Here is an 18,695-nt window from a genome sequence, read left to right as displayed (position 1 = left end):
GTTCTAACCACACTGTAAAATCTAATTAGTTGGGCTTACTTAAAAAAAGCATGCAAACCGATTGCCTTGAAAAAAACTAAGTAAAGTGAAATAGGAATAGTATGTTGTACTGACAAATGCTTAGTTAGTATAGTTTACTAACACGAGAGTTATAGTAACTAAAAAAGAACTGTAGGGGGTGCTTGATCCTTTCATTGAGGTTTACTCTTGACTTAGTATAGTATAGTAGTATGTTCTCTCAAATATTTCAGTTGTATTGAAAATTCAACATTCAAGATGACTTTGGGAAACGAGTGAATGCAACTAGTGAAAGATAACTGCAGACATGGAGGAAATAGGTGAAAAGTCTATGAAGACTCTTTTTCTTTTCATCTTCTTCTTCTGTTGTTATGTTGCACATTAGCAACATATTAGTGCACTGCTGCCTCTCACTGCTTTATTAATGTAATTGGTTCCTTTGTGGCTACTTGAATATTTTAAGTAAGTGTCACTCACAACAGTAAGTAAATTGTTTTATTTGCCTTGAAAGTAGCTGTAACTTAATAAAACCTAGTAAGTATAACAACTAAGTAAAGATAACTAATTAAATCTAAGTAAGGTAAACTATTGGATTTTACAGTGCACAACCTCTCCCCTCCCCACCCCCCAACCATTAGAATTTCCATAGGCGGGAATTATTTTAATGATATTCTAATGGGAAGGAAGGGTCCAAACACTGTAGTCCAAACGAGTCATTCGTTGTAGTTCTTGAAAAGGGATTTTTAAAAAACGAAATATCTCCCTTTGGTGTGGACTTTGAGATTTGTAAGTTTGAAGATCTTTTTTATGCCCAAACATACACACTACACACTGACTAAAATTCAAAAAGTGAAAAAGCATAATAGGACCCCTATTTGTCAACAACTACTTTATTAAGTATCAATAAGCAGTAATTAGGAGTATATTGAGGCAAAAGTATAGTTAGTTTATAGTAAATAGTTAGTTAACAGTGAGAATTGGACCCTAACCTAAAGTGTGACCAGAAAAATTTAGGTAGTTATCTATTATTTATTTGAAAGAATTAAAAGAGCCATTTCATGTCTGTCCTTGTATCATTCATTAACTTTGATATAGGATTTAGAAAGTAATTAGTAATAAGTAATTAAATACTTTTTGGAAACAGTAATTTGTATAGTAATCTAATTACTTTTTTAGAGTAATTTACCCAATATATATTAATCCAGGATTTTTATTAGATTGTGTCAACACACACTCAAGTGACTGTTGAGAAAAATCCCTAAGCAAACAAAGTTAACTGTTTTTGTATATACCCCCTCCTCATTCAGCATCGTTACTTCCCATTCAAGCACACCAAACTTGAATAGCTGTGTTGTAAATCCCAAGCAGCTACCTCCATATTCATTTTGTTACGTACTCTTGTAAATTAGAAAACATTTTTTAGATAGACTACACATTTCTAATAATTATAGCTGAATTTTTAACATTTAAGGGAAATTTGTGTTTTTTATTTAATCTTAAAATATTTATAAAGTAAGTAATTGTTATTTTGATATATTGTTAAATAGAAAATTAGGTTTCTTTATGACAGAAAAACACAGTCATGTTTAGTGTATGGACTGATTAACTGATTGTTTTTAATTGTGTTTTATTTGTTAATGATGTTTATTTTTGTAATTTTTTTTAATCTCCCACCACTGACCTCTTCCTTACGTGACCCCTCAGGTATCCTGTCTTGATGAGGTACTGAGGAATGCACAGTTGTCATGGAAACCCAGTCCCAGACCAGTTCTGCAGCAGAGAAGAAGAAGAGAGTGGAGACCATTGTAGCCACCAAGAGCGCGCCCACCCGTGCAGAAATCAGTGAAAAGGCTGTGGCCTCCAGCACTACTTCCAATGGTACAACTTCAACATTTAAACCTCTCTTTTCTTCTGATTACTTGTCAAGCTTTAATTTCTATTCTCTATTGATTCTGTGTGTTTAAATTGTTTAAAAGAGTAATTTTTGTCAATTTTATAAAACATTGCTCTGTTTTGTTGAGAATCTCGACCAACTTGACACAGGAAAAGCTGAATCAATGATGTAAGTTGGGGGTGGGATATCTGTTTGGCTGACCAGTAGCAGTGTGTGGGAAACCTGTTTGAAAACAAGTAATTATTTTTGCTTTTCTGTTATTTGCAAATTCATTCAGATAAAATTAATTCACATTCATTTCAGATATAACTAAGTGCACTTTTACTAACTAGCGATTCACAATTTAACTTTAAAGGGCCTCAAAACTTTCAAGCAGCATCATAATATTATTTTACAGAAATGTTGCACTTTTTCTTGTTCAACAAGCCTGGGTTGTTATCACTAGATTGAAGTAGTCTACCAACTTTAACCAGCTTGACCAAGAGGGTCTACCAGGTCAAAACCAGGCCTACCACCTTGTAGTCTAGTTGATTGTGCATCTAGACCAGCTCTGACCAGATCTGACTAGCTTGGGCCTACTAGAATCTATCAACCAAAAACTTGGATTCACTGAAAATCTCATACACCTTAAAATGGCATTAGCATTAGTGTTGAAACAAAATTTTTCTCCACACAAATATTGTGTGGGTGTTTGTCTTGGTTGATTAGTGATCTTATTTTGTTGTACCACTCCATATGAAAGCCTCTGGTGATATGGCAGGAAGTCAGAAAAAGAATGTCCTTTTTTTGTGGAACAGGGCATCGTTAATTGTTGTTATGAGTTCTGTCTCAACATCCCCCCCCCACCCCCCACCCCCTCTCGCTTTCTCTCTCTCTCACTGTTAGTCATTCCCATATGGCAAGCTCTCCTTCATTAATTAGAGGTGGGGGGCTTGGGGTTTGGAGGGAATGAACATAGATGGGGGATAGAGCTTTACTGTTGTGGAAAAAGTATGGATGTAATTTGGCTTACTGATTGTGAATTTTTCTCTGTAATGCGAGGGTAATTACTCCTCTGAACAACATAAGGTTTGTCTTGGAAAGTTTGCTGCAGTGCTCATCTAGCCAGGATTCAGTCCCACACTCAGGGTTAGAGACCCAGGGGCTCACTTTTAAATGAATGCATTTTTTCCATACATTGTTTTTTAAACTTTGCAAAATCCTGAAATATTCTTTATTTTAATGTTTAAATTAGATTTTGAATAACAGATTTACAGTGTGACCCTACTGAACACCACTGTATGTGTGTGTGACAGGGCCAACTGTGCATTAAAACCGTTCAGTTTAATCACTGTTCTATATTAACACACTGCTTTAATTGACACTGCACACAGAGATTGGAGATCGCGCTACACACACACACACACACACACACACACGCACACACAAAAACATCCAGAAGCACAGAAACTTGTTTTCAACGCTGCCCCACGACTTTTATTAATAAAACAGCTTCGATACTGAATCGCTTCATTATATTTCTCAACAATGAAGGGGTAAAAAATGCTGTTTTTGAAGTAACTAACCTCAGCTCAGCTTCATTGTTATTCATACACACAACTGTCATTCTCTCTCTCTGTCTCTCAAAATGGCCATGACTGAGAAAAAAGTCAAGTAGTTTGCGTCACTGGATATAGCTGTCAGTCATTCAACATTTCTATCATAAAATGATTTGCATTTTCTGGAATTCACGCTCTGCTTCTGTGAACAGTAAACCCCACCTAATTTGATTTGATTGGCCAGCTCAATTATTTTGACATTGACTAGCACTGTTAGACCACTGAAGCAAATCAGGTTGTGAATGTAACTTTAAAAGCTTTTTGTCATTCTAAAAAACAGAGCGCTGCGTAATGAAACATGACTGAAGCTAAACGAACTTAACCTATGCTAAAGCACAGCGCAGCATTGATCTGAATATGTATATATATTATCATTTTCATAAGCTCTGATTCCAGTAAGCTGTCCTGACCACAAGCTCTCAACAGAACCATAATGAGCCATCTATCACAAAAGACCCTAGACCTGCTCCCCGAAGGGTCTTACCACAGCCATTAGATAGCTTACACATTTCTGGTGTGGTTATAATTCCCCTGCATTCTCTTGGTCTTCCAATACTCATAACCTCTTATCTGATGTAACCTAAACCCCAGTCAACTTTAACCCATGTCGCCCGGGCAGCCCCCTCAAGACTAACAAAAGGCAATTGTGAAAGGCCCTACGGTGGTAGCAGCCAACTGTCCCGCCTCTTTTACAGACCCGGGATTGGCTAAATGCTTAAACTGATCCTAGATCAGTCCAGGCATGTCCGGAGGATCTGCAGAAGGGGAAACCCCAAATAGTACAGTGAGAATGTGGAGTTGGAGTTTAGAAAAAGAATGAAATACAATCTTGATTGATTTTGAGAAAGAGTAGCTTGTAGGGAGTAAAGAAATCCAAGTTTAATTTTAAGAGAGAAAAGATCACTGAGATATTTTTAATTAATGAAAGATTTGTAGTTTAGAATTTTTTTATAGGGATGTAAATAGATTAAAAAATATAACTAATCATACATAATCCTTTTTTTCACAAATAATTTATATATTAATTATTAACATATTTACACATTGCATACATTATATTAATTTAGAATCAACAAAGGAAATACTGAATAATAAAATAATTATTACTATTATTTGATTATGCATAACAGTTTTATTATTATTGTTATTATTATGTGTTTATTTATAAATAATTATATTATATATAACAATGGTTTATTCTTTATAATTTATATCTATAAATAATTAAATATAAATAGTTTTTTATATATTTGCATAATTAATTTTTTTTTTTTACAAATCTTTTTATCAGATTATTTTGATAAATGCACGTGCCAGTATGTGAAAGAGACATCCATGTATGTGGTGAAATCAAAGCTATGACCTTGGTGCTGTGAGTTATGCTTTACCTATTGGGGTACAAGAATACTTAATACATGAACTTAAAATGCATGAAAGTATCTCTTTTCCCATTTCCTTCCCCTTTATCTTAATACTTTTATTCCTTTCCACTTTCTCTCACCACACAGCGTAAAAGTTTATGTAAAAGTTTAGTTGTAGTCTGTAATTGTCCAGGCTTGGTGGGGAGCATTCCCACATGGTTAGCTAAAGACTGGCGTAGGCCTGCAAAGCATTCATCTGTGGACCGGCTCCCCCAGCCTGACAGCTCAAAGGAACCGACTGTGCCACCACAATGGCCTGATTGGTCCTCTTTGGTAGGAGCAAAGGGAAGGGGGCTTCCCTCCTCCTCAACTCACATAATTTGCTAGGCAGGTGGACCACAAATTCCTCTGATTCTATTGTTGCTGCCTGAACCATGCGAGGGAGAGAGAGAAAAAGAAAAAGAAAGAGAGAGAGATGTTCGTGTGTATCAACTGAATGAACCTGTTCGTCATGGGATAATTTGTTAATTAAAAAGGAGAAAGGGGCAAAAAGGCACCTGCCATTCAGAGTGAGAGAGAGGACAGAGGGATATAGAGAATGAGAGTGCAAAATCGTTTTGGTGTTGTTGGTTTGCCATACTGTTTCATGGATGCCAGAGTGATGAAATGAACAAGAACAAAGGAAGCATAAAGAATCGAGGCATGGAAGTGAAGAAAGCAAGGACAAACAGAGGACAAAAGGAGGGAAAACTTTGTCAGGCAAATAGTCTCCACTCATGTTTTCAATAACTTGAGAAGTGTTCAGTGTAAACAATGGGGGAAGCCTGGGGAAGCCTCTTTGAAACTTGTCAAACCTGAGGCTACTAATAATTTAAATTACCATCATCCACTGCTTCCTGTCTGGACTGGATGACCCTTTTGATTGGGAGTAGCTGGGTGATTTAGAAACCTGGACTTATTGGGAGGTGGTCGACTACTGTTGCCAGTGAATGGAGAGGCAACTGCTGCAGGAGGAGTGGCTTCCTCTCCCTGTTCTTCCCACCTCCCAGCCTGTGCCTATTTCTGCCGGGTCGACTCGTTCTCGGAGGAGGAGGAGAACTCTTACTCTGTTGCCACGGTTGGTGATCCCAAGTCTGGTGGTCATGGAGGACCCGACTCTGGTGGTCCCAAGTCTGGTGGTCCTGGAGGACCCGACTCCTGTGGTTCCAAGTCCCGTGGTCCTGACTCCTGTAGTCCCAAGTCCGGTGGTCCTGGAGGAACCACTCTGGTGGTCCCTAGTCTGGTGGTCCAGGAAGACCTGACTCTGGTGGTCCCAGAGATTACTGAGCAGCCCGCTCTCCTTGTCTCACCCATGATCCTGGCCCTGCCAGCTCCAGCCATGATCTTGGCCCTGCCGGCTCCACCCATGATCCTTGCCCTTCCGGCCCCACCTAAGCTCTCTACTTTGCTGGCCCCACTTAAGCTTCCTGCCTTGTTGGCCCAGGAGAACCCGCTCCAGTCCAGAAGCCCTAAGAGTCCACTACAGAGCCAGCTCCAGTCCAGGTGCCCTCAGAGTCCACTCCAGAACCCGCTCCAGTCTGGGAGCCTTGAGAGTCCACTGTGAATTATTTGAAGGGTTAATAGATTTTAGGAACCATTGCAGTCAATTTTCATAGAGAAGAACCGTCTTTTCTTTAGTTAAAACCTGCAGAACAGATCTACATCGGGCACTGGATCTTGCAAAAATTAGGCTAAGGCGCATAATTTAACTTTTTGTGCAAAAGAATAGTTTTTGCTGAATTAGTGTAACTTAAAGTTGTTGTAGTTTTTTTTAAACAAATTAGTTCAGGCATATTCGGAGATTGCAATAAGCCTTTATAGCACCAAAAAAAAAAAAGATGGGCCAATTAAATAGATGAAAAGATAGCCAAAGTGAACAGAAAGAGAGGGGCAGATTTGACATCCCTCTTTTTAGGCAGCCATTTAAATGATCAGCAGCAAATAGAGGCGAATGTCATCTGACAGAAATAAAGTTCCTGTTAGCAGCATGGCCGGAAAGTAATTTACAGATAGTCTGTCCCAGCCCATCTTTGTGGCGTGCAGATAAGGGTTCATTTCAGCAGGCGGATAGCAGCCACTCTCCCTTACTCGGCCCTATTCTGCGACACCTGTGATAACAGCTTGTGCAGCCTAATTGAAAATGGGGCCTCAAAATGGATTTTCTCCTTTCCTCTTCCTGTTTCTCCCCCTCTCAGAGCCATTCATTCTGACGTTCTTTTCATTTTTTCCTTCCTGCTGGCCTGCCCCCCTTTTTTCTCCGTTTGGTGCAGGACTGTTACACTAACAGGGAATTATTGAATAGATGTGCGGATATGTGTGTGTGTATGGGGGGGTGGGGGTGGGGTTATTCCGGTATTCCCAATTGGAAGTGTTTGGCAAATGTGCCTCGGGATCATTTCTCACACCAGTGTCAGTTTGGTGACAGCCATATGATCTGTCTTATTAATGAAATCATTGATCACTTCATGGAACTCATAATCGACGCTGTGTCCTGCTGTTCTCCACCTCCCTTGTGCTCCAACCACCACCCTTCTCTTTTTCTCTAGTATACATCAGTGCAATCATTTGTACGCTGTTCATTTGTTGATCTCAGCAGTTTTGGTAGGACAAATAAAGCAGCGATATTAGGACAAATCTGGTTCTGGCTTCCTTTCAAGTTAAGTCAAGTCCCCTTTATTTCTATTGTGGAATAGGCTATAAAAGCTCATTATGATTTACTTCTTGCCTAACTTGCACATGAAAAGAAGCACAACTGAAATAAAGGAAATTTATCATTAAATAAATTCAACAGCCATTCAACAGCAACAGCCATTTTAGGATGCTTTGTGATTTGGTCTTAGGAGTCCCCTTGACCTCCCCCTAACTTTTCACAGATTTAGGAGATGATTTTAGCATTATAACACTTTGTGAAATACTCTTAGAGCAAAAATGTAGGAGTTCTAAAATTAGGACTGACACACATTATTTTTAAGACTTTATCCTAAATCAGCAAGTTAGGAGCTATACTGTATTTAGCCCTAAATATGTTTTGTGAATTTGTGAACAGTGTGATGTTATGGCTCCAGGGGTTAATAAAGGCTTTCTGAAGTGAAGCGATGCATTTGTGTAAGAAAAATGTCCATATTTATAACTTTATAAACCATAATCTCTTGCTTCAGTTAACTGTCATATGTGTGTAAACAAGAGACTTTTCCCTAGCTTCGAGGGTTGTTGCAAGTTTGATGTCAATGGTTACCAAGGTGTTGCTATGAGATTAAGGTGAAATGTGTTCTGGCTTTAAGGGTGCTTGCTGTACTTGGTGGTTGAAAGGTGGTTGCTTACTGGCCCATGTCTATAATATTCTAGTCTCCATACTGTATATGACTTGGGCTCTTTTTTTCAGTGTAAGTCTATGGAATACATTTCATTTTCATAATTTCAATCGAAATGCTTGTATTCACACATGCTTATCTTTTTATAGTTCCACTCTTTCTTTTGTCTTTTGTCTCTTTCTTTTCCTCCCTCCCTCTCTCTTTTTGTTGCATTCTGGGAGTGAGCATGGTGTGTGAGAGGCATATGTGAGAATGAGAAGTTTCTTAAACTTTTTCACAGTTAAAAACTACCCATTACACTTATGTTTGCTCTAGCTACAAAAGTGTCAATTTTCAGTGTGCCCTTTCTTGTCAAAGATGCACAATAATAAACTTTAAAGATTGGAAAGATGGTTAGTGCTGTAAAAGTGGTTTCTTTGGGTTGCAAATCTACCAAACCTAAACATGTTTTTATCTATCAATCAATATGGCAGCGTGTTCAGACGCAGCGGCTCAGCGCTCAGAAAAAAAGACGCACTTTTTACGTTCTGTGTATTCTCCATTTGTTATTTGTCTTAAAGAGCTGCTAATACTATTTTGTTGTTCTGTACCACTGGGTGCATACACTCTAAAAATGCTGGGTTAAAAACAACCCAATTTGGGTTATTTGGCAACCCAGCGCTGGGTAAATATGCTTGGTTATTTTGACCCAGCTGGTTGGGTTAAATGTTTTTACCCAACATGCTGGGTTGTTTTATTTAAGTAAAAAATTATTATATTGCTGGCTTAAAATGGGCTGGAAATTAAAAATCACACACAGAATTACTAGAGGCAACAGCAATAATCAAAAGATAAACATTTATTATTAAGCAAGAACACCCATAGACAAAATGTAAGCCAAATTGAATTCATTTGGGTGAATATAGCATAGATTACAATACTCGTTTAACAAGCATTTTAGAAATAAAATTTAACATTTAAAAGTAGCATTTTAATTTAAGTGTATTCAACTGTTCTCTATAATCACTTTTTTACTGAAGTATAGTCAATATAATATAGTCTAGTTCTCGTGCCAGTGCTTCGCTAAAATCTGAGCTGGTAATGGGCTGCTGTTCGGTGGGGGAACTATGAACCTCAGACCATTTCACTCATAGCTGAAAGATGCCGTGACTGACTGACTCCATAACCTGCCCATAAACAAACAGTACTGAGATTAGAGAACATATTTAAACATCAAATTAAATTAAATTAAATTCAGTATTATAACAAATGTAATCAGTTTATATTAAGCAAGGCAAAAGGTGTTTCCATCATGCTAAACGATCGCTGCTAACGCAGCTGACTGAGATCTTGTCCTTGTATGATGCATTGCGTAAAATAATATAATTTACAGCACAAACTTTATAAATTAAATAAAATGTATACAAACCTTTATTTCGAAGTACACCAATGTCAGACTCTGTTTCATGTCTCGTGTTGTGTTTTCCTCCCCCATGTGCTTCAGTTTGATTATTATGCCCATATTAGTTTTTTTCCTGTTCCTGTCCCTATTTAGTTCTATTGGTTCCAGCTGTGTTTAATTAGTTACTGTGTATTTAACCCTCTGGGGTCCGAGGGTGTTTTGGGGCCCTGGAAAAGTTTTGACATGCCCTGACATTTGTGCTTTTTTCAGTTGCTTACAAACATTTGAATGTCTAAAGTTCAATAACACCGTAATCAGCACAAAGTGGGCTACAATAATATGTGAGCAGCATGTATGTACGTGATTGTGTTTTTGAGAAAACAACACTTTATGCGTGCTTAGTGAAAAACTACAATTTTAAAGTCACTGAAATAAGGCCATAAAACACATACAGAACATTTGATCACAAGACTTTTGAGAACTGATCTTGAAGTCTAGAGTTTTTGCTTCAAAATTATGTGAAAATCATCTTAGGCGTGGTCGCATTAGATTTAATGAAGGGAGACGTGAAGACTGGACATCGCGTTCGTTTCATATGGATTACTTTATCACAGAATATTTGCTTCACAGAAGACTTGCTTAGTTTAAAAGTAGACATGTCAAGCTTTCTATAGATATATCTCTCATGTCTCTTTGTTGAGTATTTGCTGAGTTACAGTTCATTTTAATGACGCGTTTCTAAATAAAGATCACGCAGACCAAGGCGGCAGACAGCGCACCATCTGTTTTCTTTATTTTATAAATGCACAAAGTTTTGTTGTTATTATGTGTGTATACAAATAAAAGTAGACCATTTACAGATTCGATTGATGCATTGCTCTAATCTGTAAGATCAAAACTGAAAGTGTAATTTAAGTTCTTTTCGGTGTTATCAGGAGAAGATGCCACAAAACGCGTATCTGCGTTAGTCGACCCCAGAGGGTTAAAGTGTGTTCTGCCCCTCGTTTCTTGTCCGCTGTTAAAATTTAATTTCGTCTTCTGTGTTCTCTGTGATTTCCTGTGTTCCTGTGTTCCATGCTTTGAGTGTATTAAATACTTTGGAGTTTGCTTTACTCCTCGTCTCCTCGCTCCTTAGTTCCCGTTCTCCTAGTGTGAATCGTGACAGAACAGCAGACCTAAACAGTAAGCGGTGCCCCTTCTCCCCTGTCTTTGTTTTCATTTTGAATAGTCTTTTGTTATTTCCCGATAAGGACCGCTCTGCTGTCAAGCTCGCCAGCCGCGCCGTTGTCAAGCCTGCCGGCCGTGGCTCACTCAAGCCCGCCGGCCGCGCCAAAGACAAGACTGCCGGCCGCTCCGAAGTCAAGCCCGCCGACCACGGCATTGTCAAGCCCACTGGCCGTGGCTCCCACAAGCCCGCTGTTCCCGAGTATAGCCCACGGAGGGCTCCTGTTCCCGAGTTTAGCCCACGGAGGGCTCCTGTTCCCGAGTTTAGCCCAGTGAGGGGTCCTGTCCCCGAGTTTAGCCCAGTGAGGGGTCCTGTCGGTTTCCTGAGTATAGCCCAGGCAAGGCTCCTGTTCCCGAGTATAGCCCAGGAAGGTCTCCTGTTCCCGAGTTTAGCCCAGTGAGGGGTCCTGTCCCCGAGTTTAGCCCAGTGAGGGGTCCTGTCCCCGAGTTTAGCCCAGTGAGGGGTCCTGTCCCCGAGTTTAGCCCAGTGAGGGGTCCTGTCCCCGAGTTTAGCCCAAGGAGGGCTCCAGTCCCTGAATCCAGTCCAGAGCGCACTCCTGTGCCCATGCCTCGAGAGTGCCCACCAGTGCCCGCTCCTCCAGAACACTCTTAGGGCCCTGTTCCTGCCAAGATGCCTATAAACCTCTCCAAGTATTTGGGGGGGGGGCAGTAGGGCTTCAGCCGTAGAGGCGGGGGCTGGGACCATGGCCTCGGTGGCTGCTCTGCCATGGTCTCCTGGACTGTCTGATCCGCCATGGCCTCCTGAGTTCCCTACTCCGCCATTGCCTCCTGTACTGTCTGCTCTACCATGGCCTCCTGGACTGTCTGCTCCGCCATGGCTCCCCGAGCTACCTGATCCGCAATGGCACCCTGAATGGGTACCTGGAGTCCCGCCGTCCCGTGTCGAGGGACCTCCAGACCTCCAGAGCGCCCCCCCCCCTCCCGTTGGATGTTGTGTGGCAAGAGGACACGCCTTCCGGGAGGGGGGGGGGGTAATGTCAAACTCTGTTCCATGTCTCGTGTTGTGTTTTCCTCCCCCACGTGCTCCAGTTTGATTATTATGCCCATATTTGTTTTTTTCATGTTCCTGTCCCTATTTAGTTCTATTGGTTCCAGCTGTGTTTAATTAGTTACTGTGTATTTAAAGTGTATTCTGCCCCTCGTTTCCCGTCCGCTGTTAAATGTCATTTCGTTCTGTGTTCTCTGTGATTTCCTGTGTTCCCCGCTTTGTGTAGTGTTTCTGAGTGTATTAAATACTTTGGAGTTTGCTTTACTTCTCGTCTCCTTGCTCCTTCATTCCCATTCTCCAAGTGTGAATCATGACAACCAAAGGCCCAAAGGATTTTTAAATATAAAAATATTAAAAACCACCCAATAAAATGACCCAACAGACTGAACCCAGCATTTGGGTTAAAAAATAAGAGTGTTTAATGACAATAAAGATTCATTCATTCATTCATTTTTGTCATCTCCCACTAAAACACTCAATGTTTAGTTTTGAGTGACCTATGGAGTTCATTCATGGTATATTCAAGTACTAACAATTTGCATTGTTTTGATTGTGGAGACATTGGTCATAATAGATTTACCTGACACAGCGGAACAAGTGTCCTTGTACTTATTACTCAAAGGCTGCTGAGTAATACAGGTGCTCAAGAAATGGAAGGAGAATCGAATAAAGATATTGAAGCTGGTGATAGAGTAGAGGTGAGTATAAATGCTTCTGAAAATACTGTAAGGATAAAGAAGTTTAGTCTAATGGTTGTATCATTACAGGTTGTAGCATTATTGTTACATTGAAGATAGAATTGAGGTGTTACAGGTTTAAATGGTGAAGCAGAAAAAGAGTCAGAAGCTAGAGTATTAGACATGACAATTAATGTATTGATGGAGATTTGGCGATTTTAATTCTGTTGAAAATATTAATAATTTTCTGGATGAAACTAATTGGAAGAGTGTTGATATTGAAGGGATCTTTCATGAGAAATTTGTCACATCCAAAATGCAAGCTTGTAAAGAATGTAGCATTGAGGTTCTGTCATAGCAAAAACATTTTGATTAAAGAAGAATTTGCTTGCAGTTAGAAAAAAATGATAACATTAAAAGGATAGTTCACCCAAAAATGAAAATTAGGCTACCCCATGATTTACTCACCCTCAAGCCATCCTAGGTGTAAATGACTTTCTTCTTTCAGATGAATACAATAAGAGTTATATTAAAAAATGTCCTGGATTTTCCAAGCTTTTTTAATGGCAGTGAATGGTTGTTGAGATTTTGAAGTCCAATAAAGTGCATCCATCCATAAAAAAATGGATGGATCCCTTTATTGGGTGGGGCATTTGCCTAAGAAAAATATTCATATTTAAAAATATAAACTGTAAAATGTAACATGGAAAATAATGCAGAGTTTATAAGTTTATGTACAAAATGTACTTCTTGCATACAGCAAACTTTATATACAGTATGCGTGAAAAGTATCAACTATCAAGCTATAAAGACCTTAAAGATCTAACAGAAACCAAATGGCCTGAAATGTAGCTAGCGGTCCCTGTCCTTTTTGTAAAGTATCTGAAATATCTAAAAAAGGTGTCAAATTTGATGTAGTTGGTGAAGTTTTGGAGTCTAAATTTAATGGGTTTGTTTAATTTTTCATTGTTAATTTATGGCCCAAAGTACTCAGTAGAGAACAAGCAAAAATTATTATTCTTATTTTTCTTTATGTAATGGTGAAGTTGGCTATTTTGTGTACCAGGAAAAACAAAGCCAAGGAAAGGGGGTGTATTGCTCCTACTTTATAGTGGGGAATGGCCTAATGGTTAGAGAGTTGGACTCGTAACTCAAAGATTGTGGGTCCGAGTCTCGTACCGGCAGGGATTGTTGGTGGGGGGAGTGAATATACAGTGCTCTCTCCCGCCTTCAATACCATGACTGAGGTGCCCTTGAGCAAGGCAAACCCCCGGGCGCTGCAGCAAAAATGACTGCCCACTGCTCCGGGTGTGTGTTCATGGTGTGTGTGTGTGCACTTTGGATGGGATAAATGCAGAGCCCTAATTCTGAGTATGGGTCACCATACTTGGCCACGTCACATCACTTATAGACAAAATGTTTTATGGAAAAAGGCTGACAATAAAGTATGCTTTTTTTTATATCATCGTAAATGTTATATAACTCGTAATGTTAAATTTTTTAATTGTTTTATTTCTGGGGGTTCTAATAGTTTTCTGATTGAATCTAATTGTACATTTTTATTTCAATATTTTTTTATGTAATTTATGAGGAAATATTTACTGTTTTTTATGTTTATGGTTTTTATAGATATATAGATCCAAAATTGTATTTAATTAACAAGAATATTTTTAAAAATCAAGTCCTTCACTCTCTCACACATACCCTCTCTCTTCTCTCTGGCTGGGTTCATAGAAAATGTGGCAAAAATTCTTTAGCATTGTTGGGGTCACGGTCCTGTAGCTCTGGTGGAGGGATTTGCCCCTTCAGTCCAGACAGAGACACTCTTCGTAGGCCTTGAGTCTGCCAGTCTTTTCCTGGTTGCTTCTCTAGAGTACATTTCCTGAAGCAGCAGGGAGAACCAGCCGGTTGGCAGAGGGTGACATCTTTCTGGGGCCTCAGGACAGGGATTAGTTTAGGCCCTGCTGGTACAGAGGTGGAGAGGCCCTCGGCTGCCCTGCCCTATACACACACACTTCTGGGTTTGGTATGGCTTCAGTACCTATTGGCTCAGCTCCTCCAAAGGTTCTGATTGTTGGCACAGAAAGCAGAGCTTACGAGAGCTCTCTTGGTCAGATGAGATGAGTTTCCATGAACCCTCTGATGAGCTGCAGGGTTTTAGGGTTTGTGTCTGGAATATCTAGTTAGGGGTCCTAGGAAGAAGGGATAGCTACCCAGAAATGTAAATTTATGTTGCAAAACCAATTTTTATTTTCTCTGTGAAACACCAATGTCCAAGTTACTCTTTTCCAATGGAATAAAAGTGACTTTAGCAATATTTTGCAGGCAAGAAAAGGTCAGTTGCAGTAGCGGCTCCTGACCTTAAATTTAGGTGGGTCGTAGCGCTAATATATGAAAAACATTTTGTAAGCTTTATATTCTAATCTCTGTACTCATGGGGACAACATTTTGGCAGAGCTGTCCTTGCGTTATCCTGTGGGTGGCGTGCTAATGTTGATTGACAGGCTCGAAGTAATGTTAGACGCATACAATGCTGTATAATAATTGCCTTAGTATTTATCACCTCCGAATGTTGATTTAGATGTTACAAGTTGTGGAGCAATTCGGGTGAGGAAAGAAGATCATATGTCTATTCTCAGAATAAACAAAACAAACACAACAGAACCATATAAAGGCTATTCATGTGAGCACATTTAAACTAAAGGATTAAGCACATAGTCTACTTTGTTAATTTAATATACAGTACTACTCCACATAGAAAAAAAAACAGACATGCAAACTACTTACTGACCTGATGCAGACATATAGTTCAAGCGGATTGATATCGTCTTGGTGCAGCGAATTTCAATTCAATTCAATTCAAGTTTATTTGTAGCGCTTTTTATGATACAAATCGTTGCAAAGCAAAAAATTAAGCAATTATTATATGATGCAATCAAACTTATAGCAAAATTTGGTAGTTCTGTATGTTGTTTCAGGGTTGGCATCATCTGAGGTCCTCTGAGTGGTTGGCATCATCTCTTCTCAGGTGTTCTGGATCCAGACTGAAGCTTGTGTAAATCCTATGGCAAAAACAGAGAAACAAATAGAGACATAATTAGCGTAGCTGCTGTTCCTCCAACCAAGCAAAACTGATTTGTTTAGCCCAAGCTAAAGAATAATAATGCGCATTTGATCAGATATAACTGCAGTACAAGACTATGAGATGCATTATTTGAATGCTTGGCCAAAGAGATGTGTCTTCATCTCTTAGGTTCATGTAAGGTAATGTGAAAATAAGCGGGGCAGTCTCAAATCTGCCCCAATGGCTCTCAATTAGAGCGCGCTGCAGTTCCTCTTTTCACCACAGATTTACGTTGCAAAATTGTGGGGCGCTGTTTAGCTCGGGAGGTCTCAGGCATAGGGTGACCAGACATCCCGTTTTTCCCGGGACAGTCCCGTATTTCAGCTCTATTTTTAGTGTCCCGACTTATTTTGAAAAAATCATGTTTTGTCCCGTATTTCAAAATGTCTTTACGACTGGGTGATCAGAGCAAGTAGTAGAAGTGTTCTGTCACACGAGAACATCCTAATCAAAAGTAACTAAGCTTGTCGTAGAACAAAATTACCATCCAATCACAATTCGTTATCGATTAACTTGCAGTAAGTGAAGGCGGGATAGATAGGCGGAATCACGCAGAATGACACACAACAGAAACGTTCTCTCGGCCGCGCATCTGCGTGATTCCAATTCTGCGATCAGTTCTCCTTGCGCCTTAATTGTCAGATACACACACACAGCTGTCAAAATGTCCATCGTGTGAAGTATCTCACATAAATACAGTCGGTTATGGCTTAACTGAACGCAAACAGGTGGGTGAAAACCGGTTATGTGTCAGTATACTACGTTCATTCGGTCTTAAAGGTACAGCAGCCTAATTAAATACCTGTCTGTCTCAGTAATGTTAATCAAACAAGATGTTAAATAAATGTATACATGTAAAATAAACCTACTGTATTAGAAAAATAAGTTTGTTTAATATTTAATTTGTATCTATCATATTTGTCTTATGGTTTGTAATCTGCTTCTCTATTTTTATATAACAAAATAACTACGTAACCATGTATGTGTGTGTGTGTGTGTATATATATATATACAGTGCCTTGCGAAAGTATTCATACCCCTTCGGTTTTTTTTCACGTTTTGTTATGTTGCTGCCTTATGTTAAACTGCTTTAAATTACTTTTCCACATCAATCTACACTCCATACACAATATTGACAAAGCAAAAACAGAACTGTCACAACTTCGTAAATTTATTTAATAAACATTGCATAAGTATTCATACTCTTAAATGGTTCATATGATGCGATTTCAATTTTTTTCCTTTCTCTTTGAAGTGTTACAAGCTCTTGGTGCATAAAGAAGATCTGTAAAGTTGCAAAGACTAAAGTCTCAAATCCAAATAGATATTTTTTATAAAAGTTAAGAGTCAGCCACTCCTACCTAAAACGGCTTGTTCTAACACGTCCCCACATGTCTACGTCATAATGTGGGAAGATTTGCATAACGCCGCCCAAATGTTCACGCAAAGAAAGAAGGCGTAACTTTAATTCTCGCTGTAGTATTGTGGCTGCCGCCATGTCGAGACACTGTGTGTTTCGTTGTGAAAGCGAAACTACTTTGTTTGGTCTTCAAAAAAAGGACACGACTAGAAATCAGTGGTTAAGTTGTATTTACAACACTGTTCAAACCAAATATTAATTTGTGTGCAGCGCATTTTATGGAGGACTGTTTCCTGATCCTGGAAGAGTAGACTACAATGCCGGCTGTTCTAACTCACAGACTGTAAGTACGTTTTCATTATAGGATTTGCCACTGATAATTCAAGCGCGAGTTTTGAGCAGTGTAGAGTAGCGCTTGTTTGTCATTTCTCCGATCACAAATGCAGACATGGTTTTATGCTTACGCAGCGTGTAATTTCATTACACCAAATAAACAAAATAATGTTCTTTTTAGCAACATCATATGACCCCTTTAACTAAATATTTAGCTGAAGCACCTTTACAGTCTCAAAGTATTTTTTGTTTGCATTCAGCATCAGCATTTGGCAATTATCTGCCATTCTTCACCTCACCTCTTCACCTCTCAAGCTCTGACAGGTTGAATGGGGGCAGATGCACATTTTCAGGTTTCTCCAGAAATATTTCATTGGGTTCAAGCTCAGGCTCTGGCTGGGCCACTCAAGGGCCACTCAAGGACATTCACAGAGTTAGTATCACAGAGTTATATCTATAATTGACTCTTGCTTTGTGCATATGGTCATTGTCCTGTTGGAAGGTGAACCTTCTGCCCAGTCTGAGGTTCTGAATGATCTGGACTAGGTTTTCATTAAGGCTATCTCAATATTTTGGTGCATTGAGCTTTTCTTCTACTCTGATGAGTCCCTCAGTCCCTGCCGCTGAAAAACAGCCCCACAGCATGAGGCTGCTACCACCACGATGGTACTCTGCAGGTGATGAGCAGAGCTGTTTTCCTTCAAACATGATGTTTGGAATTGAGGTTCATCAAACCAGAGGATTTTGTTTCTCAGAGTCTGAGGGTCCTTTAGGTGCTTTTTTTTGCAAATTCCAAGTGTGTTTTCATGTGTCTTACCTGAAGAGAGGATTGAGTCTTGCCACACCGCCATAAAGCCCAGATTGGTGGAGTATTTCAGTGATGTTTGTCCTTCTGTAGATTTCTCCCATCTGCATATATGATCATGGAGCTCAACTAGAGTGACCATCAGGTTCTTGGTCACCACACTAACCAAAGCCCTTCTCCATCAGTTGCTCAGTTTGAACAGATGTCCAGCTCTAGGAAGAGTCCTGGTTGTTTCAAACTTCGTCCACTAAGGGTAACAGAGACTACATGCTTCTGTGACCCTTCAATGAAGCAGAATGTTTTCTGAACTGTTTCCCAAATGTGTGGCTTGACACAAACTTGTTTCTGAGGTCTACAGGCATTTCTTTTGACCTCAGGGCTTGGTTTTTGCTCTAATATGCATTATAAGCTGTTAGACCTTTTATTAAGATGTGTGTGCCTTTCTAAATCATACCCATTCAATTGAATTTGCCACAGGTTAACTTCACTCGAAGTGTAGTGACATCTACAAGCAATATGTATGCTCCTGACCTAAATTTCAACTGTCCCAAATATATATAT

At 39.5% G+C, this 18,695-nt stretch overlaps 1 protein-coding gene across 1 annotated transcript in view; it reads left to right on the top strand.

Moving 5' to 3' along the window:
* Positions 1-1,728: 1,728 nt before the first annotated feature.
* The window catches only part of LOC107572956 (transcriptional activator GLI3-like), a 52,845-nt gene continuing 35,878 nt past the window's right edge, over positions 1,729-18,695 (top strand). Inside the window, exon 1 of the mRNA XM_016259393.1 lies at positions 1,729-1,896. Within this exon, the coding sequence (XP_016114879.1) occupies positions 1,764-1,896 (133 nt within the window). The 5' untranslated portion in view covers positions 1,729-1,763. The remainder of the gene's footprint in view (positions 1,897-18,695) is intronic.

This window comes from Sinocyclocheilus grahami, unplaced genomic scaffold (assembly GCF_001515645.1).
Source record: "Sinocyclocheilus grahami isolate Dianchi unplaced genomic scaffold, SAMN03320097.WGS_v1.1 scaffold1839.1, whole genome shotgun sequence".
NCBI classification, from domain to species: Eukaryota; Metazoa; Chordata; class Actinopteri; order Cypriniformes; family Cyprinidae; genus Sinocyclocheilus; species Sinocyclocheilus grahami.
This window is presented reverse-complemented; position numbering and strand designations above follow the sequence as displayed.